The sequence below is a fragment of the Salmo salar genome, chromosome 12, assembly GCF_965601325.2.
Source record: "Salmo salar chromosome 12, fSalSal1, whole genome shotgun sequence".
Lineage (NCBI taxonomy): Eukaryota > Metazoa > Chordata > Actinopteri > Salmoniformes > Salmonidae > Salmo > Salmo salar.
Genome location: NC_138302.1, coordinates 26,969,771 through 26,981,560, shown reverse-complemented (window position 1 = coordinate 26,981,560; position 11,790 = coordinate 26,969,771). Strand labels below are relative to the sequence as shown.

The following is an 11,790-nucleotide window of genomic DNA, read 5'->3' as shown; positions in this document are numbered from 1 at the left end:
TTTAACATTTTATTTTGAAAGAGACTTTTAATTTGAAGGATAGAGGGCGGTACAGAGAACCAGGAAGTCAACATTTTGTTATGACAGGTCATGTCAAATTAACTTCGATTCCAATGTTTATATGTTAGACTTATGTAATAATTAGGGACATTTGGACCACAATGGCTGATTGCAAGAAAGAACACGGGTAAGCTTCCACAAGTGTTAGTTGTAGATGTGTTGTTCAAGTTGTTGGCCATGCCCCTCGCGGTGTCATTTCTTTCTACAATTGTTGTCACACAATCCAGCCAGCATATGCTACAATTTTTCAGATTGTGCAAAGTGAAAGACCAAACTGTTTCCCACGACTCGTTACAATCGCGACATCGTTACAATGGCCTATCGTGACAATATACTTGCAGATTACTGTAACAAGGTCTTGTTTGACATGTTTATCTTGACCATGTTTTTTTCTGTTGTGAAAATGTCTGTCCGTTAATTTAACTATAGCTAAATTGCATGTCTTAAATTTGTATAGGGGATGTGGGAAATGCTGTTTCGTTGATTCAGTGATTCATGTGGATGTCAAGGTATGACAAAGTTAAAGTATAATTTTGTTCGTACATTTTACATATATTTGTAGCCCATTGCTGACTAGTACAGTAGGTTTATACACTGAGTGTACAAAACATTAGGCTCACCTGCTTTTTCCATGACATACACTGACCAGGTGAATCCAGGTGAAAGCTATGATCCCTTATTGATGTCACTTGTTAAAACCACTTCAATCAGTGTAGATGAAGGGAAGGAGACAAGTTAGAAAATGATTTTTAAGCCTTGATACAAGTGAGACATGGATTGTGTGCCGTTCAGAGGGTGTTTGTTTGAACGGGGTGTGGTAGTAGGTGCCAGGCGCACCGGTTTGAGTGTCAAAAACTGCAACGCTGCTGGGTTTTTCACGCTCAACAGTTTCCTGTGTGTATCAAGAATGGTCCACCACCCAAAGGACATCCAGCCAACTTGACACAACTGTGGGAAGAATTGGAGTCAACATGGGCCAGCATCCCTGTGGAACACTTTCAACACCTTATAGAGCCATGCTCTGATGAATTGAGTTTGTTCTGAGGGCAAAAGGGGGTGCAACGCAATATTAGGAAGGTGTTCCTAATGTGTTGTACATTCATCACAGTATGTCCAGGCAGTATGCTTACGGCTACTGATAGCCTAGTTGAATTAATGAAGTTGAACATTAACCTGAAATTGACAATCATGGAATGAGATGCAGCCAAGTAAAAATGTGTAAGACTTTCATCACAACTCTTGATACTGTAGGCATGTTTAACCTTCTCTCAGGACGACTATGGGAAGACCCTGAAGAAAACGTCTGACCTGAAGAGTAATGCCTGCTTAGCCCCGTCTCAGGCCATCCCAGCCTTCGTCCTCAAGGCTCTGAAGAAGATCCATCCTGAAGTCAGAGCCAAGTGGGTTCACTGTTGTGACATTGTATTTACAATGTAATGACATTTTGATAACATCAGTGGTAACAGAAGTTATTTTCACACATGATTGCATGTCTGTGTGTATTTCTGTCTCTGTCGGTCTGTGTCTGCCTGTAGATTGTTAAGGGTACGATTGTTGTGAATAAGATCGTCCATCATCATCCGTCAGATCATTGAATCATCCATGAATAACTGTTCAACTTGATTCAATTCACTCACCATGTAGCCCTTTGACCTGCTGTTGTTCTGTCAGGTACTATGGGTGTGGGCTGGTGGTCCCAGAGTGTCTGGAGGGCTGCAGGCTGCTGGACCAGGGCAGTGGCAGTGGGCAAGACTGCTACATGCTCAGCCAACTGGTCGGGGAGAAGGGCCATGTCACAGGCATCGACATGAATGAGGATCAGGTACACAACGGTGTGGTGTGGTGGTGACCATTCAATGAAAATGTTTTTAATATCATAAAGGGCAATTGCTGAACACAACACTTTGTGGTGCTTGTTTACAGTGCCTTGCAAAAGTATTCATCCCCTTTGGCATTTTTACTATTTTGTTGCATTACAACCTGTAATTTAAATGGATTTTTATTTGGATTTCATATAATGGACATAGACAAAATAGTCCAAATTGGTGAAGGGAAATGAAAAAAATAACTTTTTCCAAAAAATGTAAAACGGAAAAGTTGTGCGTGCATATGTATTCATCCCCTTTGCTATGAAGCCCCTAAATAAGATCTGGTGCAATCAATTACTGTCAGAAGTCACATAATTAGCTAAAGTCTTCCCTGTAGCTCAGTTGGTAGAGCATGGTGTTTGCAACGCATGGTGTTTGCAACGCCAGGGTTGTGGGTTCGATTCCCACGGGGGGCCAGTACGGAGAAGAAAAAAAATGTATGAAATGAAATGTAAGTCGCTCTGGATAAGAGCGTCTGATAAATGACTAAAATGTAAAAGTCCACCTGTGTGCAATCTAAGTGTCACATGATCTCAGTATATATACACCTGTTCTGAAAGGCCCCAGAGTTTGAAACACCACTAAGCAAGGGGCACCACCAAGGAAGCGGCACCATGAAGACCAAGGAGCTCTCCAAACAGGCCTGGGACAAAGTTGTGGAGAAGTACAGATCAGGGTTGGGTTATAAAAAAAAATATATGAAACTTTGAACATCCCACGGAGCACCATTAAATCCATTATAAAAAAATGGACAGAATATGGCACCACAACAAACCTGCCAAAAGAGGGCCGCTCACCAAAACTCACAGACCAAGCAAGGAGGGCATTAATCAGAGAGGCAACAAAGAGACCAAAGATAACCCCGAAGGAGCTGCAAAGCTCCACAGCGGAGATTGGAGTATCTGTCCATAGGACCACTTTAAGCCATGCACTCCACAGGGCTGGGCTTGTTGGAAGAGTGGCCAGAGTAAAGCCATTGCTTAAAGAAAAAATAAGAAAACACGTTTGGTGTTCGCCAAAAGGCATTTGGGAGACTCCCCAAATACATGGAAGAAGGCACTCTGGTCAGATGAGACAAAAATTTAGCTTTTTGGCCATCAAGGAAAACGCTATGTCTGGTGCAAATCCAACACCTCTCATCACCCCGAGAACAACATCCCCATAGTGAAGCATTGTGGTGGCAGCATCATGCTGCGGGGATGTTTGTCATCAGCAGGGACTGGGAAACTGGTCAGAATTGAAGGAATGGTGGATGGCGCTAAATACAGGGAAATTCTTGAGGGAAACCTGTTTCAGTCTTCCAGAGATTTGAGACTGGGACGGAGGTTCACCTTTCAGCAGGACAATGATCTTAAGCATACTGCTAAAGCAACACTCGAGTGGTTTAAGGGGAAACATTTAAATGTCTTGGAATGTCGTAGTCAAAGCCCAGGCCTTAATCCAATTGAGAATCTGTGGTATGACTTAAAGATTGCTCTACACCAGTGGAACCCATCCGGAGCTGGAGCAGTTTTGCCTTGAAGAATGGGCAAAAATCCCAGTGGCTAGATGTGCCAAGCTAATAGAGACATACCCCAAGAGACTTGCAGCTGTAATTGCTGCAAAAGGTGGCTGTACAATGTTTTTTTGTCTTATTTCTTGTTTGTTTCACAATAAAAAATATTTTGCATCTTCAAAGTGGTATGCATGTTGTTTAAATCAAATGATACAAACCCCCCCAAAATCTATTTTAATTCCAGGTTGTAAGGCAACAAAATAGGAAAAATACCAAGGGGGTGAATACTTTCGCAAGCCACTGTATGTATGTGCAAGCCAAATTCCCCTTTTTTCTGTTCTTGTTTTGGACTGCTGTATTTCGGTCCTGGGAACACACGTTTTTCTTTCTTTATAGCTTGAGGTTGCCAGAAAGTACGTGGACCACCACACGCAGGAGTTTGGATACGAGAAGCCCAATGTGGATTTTGTTCAGGGCAACATCGAGGCTCTAAAGGAGGCTGGACTCAAGGAGAACTCCTTCGATATCATCATGTAAGATGCCATTGTTGGTTGTTTGTTTACCCTTGAAAGATTACAGTTCATTTTTACAGTAATATCATAGTGAATAGTGTACGGTGAGGGTTCATTATTTGCCCCTTTTGTTGTGCGACAGATCCAACTGTGTGGTGAATTTGTCCACAGACAAGAGAAAAGTATTGAGTGATGCTTACCGCGTGCTGAAGGTACACTGTGTGCTTTACTGTATCATGTAGAAATCAGGTAATTACATCCAACAAAACTTCAATGAACCCTTTCAAGCTTGTAAGGGAGGTCCATGTCATGTTCCAGTCCTTAGAAGTAAAATGCTGTTACTGTACTTAAACGTGTCAGTGAAAAGTAATTAATAAGAAAGAGAATCCTTGCTAGTTTAACATTGAAATGCAGAAGACACATTTCAGTTGACTGCATCGTTGTACAACTGACTAGGTATCCTCCTTTCACGTTCTTTCGTTCGCTTCTTCTAAGCCTGCATACTAAAGATGTTTGCTACTTTCTCTGGTTGTCAGGATGGAGGAGAGCTGTACTTCAGTGATGTCTATAGTAGCAGTAGGCTCTCCGATGAGATCAAGAATCACAAAGTCCTGTGGGGTATGTATGTCTACTAACCAGCTTCTGTATTCCATTTCACACTGCTTTAGACTGGTTCTAGCTGCTATTTATATTTGTTGTACCATCAACAGTTAATAACCTAGGTGAACTGTAGATGTTAATGCTGTCGTTAGGGGAGTGTTTAGGCGGAGCGCTTTGGTGGGAGGACCTAGTGCGATTGGCTCAGGAGGTGGGATTCAGCCCCCCGCGATTGGTCACGGCCAATGTCATCACCGTGAACAACATGGAACTGGAGGCCATCCTAGGTGAGATGTGTTAACTCGTCTTAAACATGAGACGGTGACATTTTTTCCATCAGCTCTTAACCATATAAGTTACCATATAGCGGTTACATTGTTATAACATACTGGGTCTATAGCATTGATACATGGGACCCCACATTTTTAAGATTGACTGTTCAAAACGTTGATATTTCCTCTGGAATTACAGGTGACTACAAGTTTGTCTCTGCCACCTACCGTCTCTTCAAGATCCCCAAAATCTCTAACAAAGGCTCTCTGGTCATATACAATGGCAACATCACTGGTTTTGAGGAGAGTCTGGAGTTTGACTCTCAGTACACATTCAAGGTTTGTACAAGATACTGTTTTGTGTTTTTCTGCCAAATGGAGTTTGGCTTTGCTCCTCTCCAATATGTGTATGTTTGTGTTGAATGGGGAAGTTGAAAGCAGAGCGGAAAACACATTTCCTATGTAGCAGTTTGTCAAATACAGTTATATTGGATTCATATTGATCCTAGATCTGTGCCCGGTGTGTTTTCCACGGGAGTGTATTATACAGTGTGTGTGTGTGTGTGTGTGTGTGTGTGTGTGTGTGTGTGTGTGTGTGGTGTGTGTGTCTCCCCCAGGTGGACGAGGTAGTGGAGGTGGATGGAGAGGTGGCCAGCATCCTCAGCCACTCCAGGTTTGCTGAAGAGTTCACTTTCCAACCGCCCGGGGTACCTGCTGGATGTAGTGTAAAGAAACCCAAGGTTTGTACCAATACTGGGACAATTGCACCTAATGTGTCATAATACTCTGAGTTTTAGATGTGGTTGCAGGGTGTGTGTATAAATGTCATGATGTGTGTGTATAAATGTCATGATGTGTGTGTATAAATGTCATGATGTGTGTGTATAAATGTCATGATGTGTGTGTATAAATGTCATGATGTGTGTGTATAAAGTTCATGACACATCCACTGACACCTTCCCACTGTGAATTCCAAATTGGCCCCTACGCACGCACACAGACACACACACACACACACACACACACACACACACCAAGGTCAAGCAGATGTGTTGCAGTCACAACTAGGCTGCGTTAAAGTCCTGCTGGGAACCTTTAACCAGGAAGGAATGCATGTCCTCCCGTCAGCCAATGGAATGTCTCAATGTCTTCTTATCATGGTCCCTCATGGTCACTGAAACCACATACACACATTAGCGCAAGCACAAAACACACACACACACTGAGGACTATATTTGGTTTGATTATTTCCTACAGTTTGAACCTTTTCATACTCCCTACACATTCTTCAGGCTGTGGGTGTTCAGTTATGCCTTGGTCGTGACAAGTTTTACAATGCTTTATACACAGTATTATAACCGCATCATAATGCATTACACCTGTTGTCTCTCAGTAAAGGGTTACCAGTAGCTTTGGGACACATCATCAGTGTGCTGGTTGAACTCCCTGAGTTGTGCCTCGTTCTGGTGGATGGCGACGGACAAGAACCATACCACATTGTAGACGGCTTTACCTACAACAACAAAAGTTTCCTGTCAACAAAAGCATTTGTATAATCTCCAGGACCTCTACTTACCAGACATAAAGTGAAATGTTTCCCTCGCTATCAAATAAACATCTGAATCCAACTTTTGTCCAAACCGCATCATATTCCTGCTGTGTGAACAGTGGTAGATTTCGTGGGAGGAAGTCTTGTGTGAAGGGAGGGGTCAAACTTGGAAGGAATATGGTGAGGTTCGGGTAAAAGTTGTATTCTGATGTTTATTTGATAGCGAGGGACTTATTTCACTTTATGTTTGGTAAGTAGAGTTCCTAGAGATTATACCTATGCTTTTGTTGGCAGGAAGGTTTTTGGGGTGTAGCTAGCTATAATGTGGAATGGTTATTTTCCGTCGCCAACCACCAGAACGAGGCACAACTCAGGGAGTCCAACCAGTACACAGACTACTGATGTTGTGTCCCAAAGCTACTGGTAACCCATTACTGAGAGACAATAGGTGTTGTGTCCCAAAGCTAGTTACCAGGTACTTTATTTAGTTTGCTCCTAACTCTAGTTTAGATGATTATTATCTCTACCTTTTAGACTCTCTGTTGCAAGTGAACTCAAAGGGCAAACAGATCTGGGTCTGTATCCACAAAGCATCTCAGTCTAGTAGTGCTGATCTAGGATCTGTCCATATAATATTATCTTATAATGACATAAAAGGCTAAAACTGATCCTAGATCAGCATTCCTCCTCTGAGATGCTTTGTGGATACGGGCCCAGGTCATGATTTCATGCCGTAATAATAAACTGTATGGAAAGTATGTACAGCTTGTACAAGCTACAGCATCTACAAGCTACAGCTTCAGGCAAACGGTGAAAAGATAAACTAATGGCAGATAAAAACGTATTGCATAGTCACAAATACCGATCCAGGGTCGCTGACAGCTGTTGCATAATATGACTCAACATGGAGTTTGATATGTAATAAATGTGATTCATATTATTTAAATGGTATTTCTCTGTAATTCACTTCAAATACATTGCTGAATGGACTGGAGGTTATATGGAATGGACCCTAACCTTGTAAGATAGTGGGGTTATTATCATATAAGGTTATTACATAACGCACAACCATGACGTTGTGTAAATATGGCATGCAGTGTTTCTTAGTGATTTCCAGGGAAACCCTGTGCTGTCTGTCATGCTGTGTGTCATTGCAGGTGGGCACGGTGAATCCCTTTGAACTGGTGCTGCAGCTGGGGAGTGCAACTGTCTCTTCTGCCACAGGGGGGTGCTGTGGTGCAGAGTCATCCTGTTGCAAGTGATGGCGTACCCAAGATACGAGAGAGACAGAGAATGATTATACTGTGTATGAATGAACAATAATTGGAATTCATGTCAAACTATGGATTTTTGCCAAGCCTTAAATTAGGCTCATGTATTAATTGTATAACTGTGTTAATATTGTCATAATCCAAACACATTCCCGGCAGTGAAGAAGTGGTCAGTGTGTCTCTCTTTAATGAAGTAGGCCTTAGATTTCAAGATGGGTGTGTGGGAGAGAAATGCAAAAGAATATATCCACCGCAGTGGCGGCTGGTGTGAGGAGCTATTGGAGGATGTGCTCATTCTAATGGCCGAAATGGAATGAATGGAACGGTATCAAACATCGCTAATATGGAAACTACGCTTGACTCTGTTCCATTAATACCATTCCAGCCATTACAATGAGCCCGTTCTCCTATATCTCCTTCCACCAGCCTCCACTGATCCACAGGGGAAAGCACACTTGGGATATCAGTTATATTCTTAGTATTTTCATTTCATTCATAAACACCCAAAGTTTCGACAAGGTATTTTTCAAGGGTCTGCTTTGTGAGGAAACTCCTGCAGTCTGTATTCATACAAGTTCAAGTGAACAACAATTAGTCATTTCAATTAGACAACTGGTTAGCAATCAAGTCACAGTTGACAATATATTTTTATATACCATGTTTACAAAGGTATACATATTAGACAATACATTTAGACAGAATCATAGGTCGACATGATATACACTGAGTGTACAAAACATTAAGACCAGCTTCCTAATACTGCGTTTCACCCCCTCTCAGAACAGCCTCAATTCATCTCGGCATGGACTCTACAAGGTGTTGAAAGTGATCTACAGGGATGCTGGCCCATGACTCCACTGCTTCCCACCATTGTGTCAAGTTTCTACTTGTTGTGTATATGTACTGACATGTATGTGTAACTGACAGACACACACACACACTACATGTTCATGTTTTTAGATGTATGTAAATTGTCTTTTGTCTGTAAAGACTTTTTTTATTGTCTGTCAGACCCCAGTAAGACTAGCTGTCGCCATTGGCGTTGGCTAATTGGGATCCTAGTAAATCAACATCAAATCAAGTTGGCTGGATGTGCTTTGGGTGGTGGATCATTATTGATACACACAGGAAACTATTGAGTGTGAAAAACCAGCATAATTGCAGTTCTTGACACCTACTACCATACCCCGTTCAAAGGCATCTTGTCTTGCCCATTCACCCTTTGAATGGCACACATACACAATCTATGTCTCAAGGCTTAAAAATCCTTCTCTAACTTGTCTCCTCCCCTTCATCTACACTGGTTGAAGTGGATTTAACAAGTGACATCAATAAGGGATCATAGCTTTCATCTGGATTCTATGTCAAGGATGGGAAACTTTGACTCGTCATGAGTGGCAGCAGTGGCTAGTGGGTCTGCATCACAGGAGGTTGGTGGCACCTTCATTTGGGAGGACGGGCTCATGGTAATGACTAGAGCAGAATCAGTGGAATGGTATCACATGGTTTCCAGGTGTTTGATGCTATTCCGTTTGCTCTGTTCCAGCCATCATTATGAGCCATAATCCATCAGCAGCCTCCACTGGTCTGCATACCCACATCCATAACCCCCTCCCCACCTTGCGGGCAAAACATTTTAGCAGCCACCCTCATGATAGCTGAAGAGAAAAAATATATGTTTTAAAGTTCATTTCCTGCAATTCTGCACGTTTTGCCATTGGCCGTAGAGAACATGTTGCCGTTTAACAGCTCATTTCCTGCTATTCTACACATTTTGTCATAGTGTGGAGGCAAATGTTTAACTGATGATCAATGTGCCCTACGCCGGTCGGTAATTCGACCATGCTTACAACACGTTTAGATAGCTGGCCACTAGACTCATTTAACAATCAAACAAACGGAGCTGACATGGGGTAACTGAGTGACTGCTGATGCACAACCAAATTTCGAAATTGCATCTTGTGTATACTATTATTCTAACTCTTAACTGTATGTTGAGACCCCGACTGAGGTAAAAAAAATAATAATAATCCGCAGGCCTACAAAAGGGCCGCATGCAGCCAGTTGCACATCCCTGGTCTATTTCATTGGAAGAGCAGGTGTTCATAATATTTTGTAAACCATTTTATCAAATAAAATAACATTTTATTTGTCGCATACAAATATTTAGCAGATGTTATTGCTGGTGTAGCGAAATGCTCCCGTGACGTGTGCAAAGGCAAAACAATATTGATACAAATAAATCAAAACAAAACATGGCCGTTATACAGTAGCCTAAATGTTTTTAAATCAAAAAGAGATCGAGTTCCTCATTACGTCCCTAGGGGAGACAGTGTCCAGGTAGTGGATCAAGAAGCATTATCGTTTTACTAGTTATCATCCCTAAGGGGCATGTGAACCTTCTCTATCGCGATGAACTTGATCGAGTGTTGTAATGTCCTGATTGAATTCTGCGCTTGGCGACACGAGACTGCTGATTGTTTCTACGAATGGATGACGTGTGTTCGGTGATGCGGACCTTACAATGTCGATTAGCACGTAGGCCTACGCTGCCCATTAGCCAGTTCTAGAGAATTTGTAGGAACTGCTCATCCATGTCATTATGTGAGACTAACACTGCTGCTTTGTCCTCCCGCTTCCAGGAACAGGGATACAAGGACACCTGGATAAAGACAGCCTACAATCGGGCAAAAGACACCGAGAGAGATCAATTGCTGAGGCATGCACAACATTGAGAAAAAATATTTGTGTGTTTTCACTTCTACCTTTACACCGCTCTTTAGCATTTATGAACATTTTAAATAAACATTGGCACATATTGACGTCTGATTCCAAATTCAAATATGTAGGCTATTCAAAGACCCTCCCCTGTTCGCCTATTGGAGAGCACCCAATCTCAGAGATGCACTGCTCCAATCAGATGTGGGTGCGCGTCTACAGCGTCTACAGCCCAACTGCGCACTGTTGGACACAATCCCTGCTACAACTACGTCCAGTGTCATAACACCTATAGACTAGTTAGCTGACAACGTCTAGAAAACTTTGCGGGCGCTTCAAAGGCGCAGAAGTCCATGTGTTGTTATGGTTCTGGATGGCCAGATAGCTAGCAAAAAATGACAAGAAACTTCCCTGTGGTGAATTGTAAGTGGCTCGTTTCTGCTAGTTTTATCTTGTTCTGGATACTAGGTATTTTTGTTGTTGTTGGTTATTTGACTGTCACCTCAATGATGACATGGCTAAAATTCGCTAGCTACCTAACCAACAACTGTAGCAATGTATTTGAGAGACAACAAGTGTTCATGGTGCAACTTTATTTCTGTTTTCAATAAATATTGGCGACTAACTGTAGTTTACACGTTATCAACAATCTAAGTCAACCCTGTCGGTTTTACCCCATAGTTGTGCATGCGTCGGTTTTGTTGATAAACAACCAGCCCCTGAAGAGAACGGAAATATTCCATCACCTGAAAACAGGAAAAAATATATATATCTGTAGTAGAAACATATGTGCTTCATCTGATGTTGTTTATTTGCTTTGCTCCATGTTCTGATATGTCAGGCAGAATAGGCCTATTATCCATGAGTTGACATGCGTGCCTTTGTCATCATAATCCCCGATTGGACAGATAATGACTCTGCTACCTCAATGTGATTTTGTAATACTATTCTACCTATCCCTCCGTTTTTTAATGATGCCCAATGCCTACTTTGTGAAAGTAGCCCATTGAAATGTGATTCATGCATAACACGCATCATGCGTGGGCTAAATTGCCTATTAATGATGGGTGATTAATTCATGAATTTGCACACTTTGTATGATATAACTAATTATTTTCACACCAGAACATTGTAGGCTACAGTATTTAAAAACAAAAAAAATCTTATACATGCGTCTAGGCATTTTGCGTAATTATCTGTTTATTAGGCTAATATTACGCATGGTAATTACTGTACGTTTTGTCTATCTATATCATTTCCAATGCCTATCATGCATTTGTATTGGTTTGGTTGGTCAACCTACAATTAGGCTTTGCAGATCATCTTTAAATAGTCTACAAGACATACCATACACTAAGCTATAAAATGCATTGTGACTGCTTGTTTGGTCATCTTAAGGAACTAATCTAAAATGCATAAAGAATGTCACAGAGCCTAAAAGCATGCAT

At 41.7% G+C, this 11,790-nt stretch overlaps 1 protein-coding gene across 6 annotated transcripts; it reads left to right on the top strand.

Moving 5' to 3' along the window:
* Positions 1 to 50: 50 nt before the first annotated feature.
* On the top strand, positions 51 to 10,403 carry LOC100286452 (arsenic (+3 oxidation state) methyltransferase). Of its 6 annotated transcripts, none has more exons than XM_045690447.2 (13): positions 51 to 187; positions 518 to 569; positions 1,333 to 1,460; positions 1,732 to 1,882; positions 3,820 to 3,956; positions 4,078 to 4,147; positions 4,472 to 4,553; positions 4,688 to 4,819; positions 5,004 to 5,143; positions 5,422 to 5,544; positions 7,511 to 7,659; positions 8,405 to 8,534; positions 10,267 to 10,403. In XM_045690447.2, exons 1-11 carry the CDS (start codon positions 162 to 164, stop codon positions 7,613 to 7,615), a joined length of 1,146 nt encoding a protein of 381 aa, XP_045546403.2. In that variant the 5' UTR covers positions 51 to 161; the 3' UTR covers positions 7,616 to 7,659; positions 8,405 to 8,534; positions 10,267 to 10,403.
* The last annotated feature ends 1,387 nt before the right edge of the window (positions 10,404 to 11,790 follow it).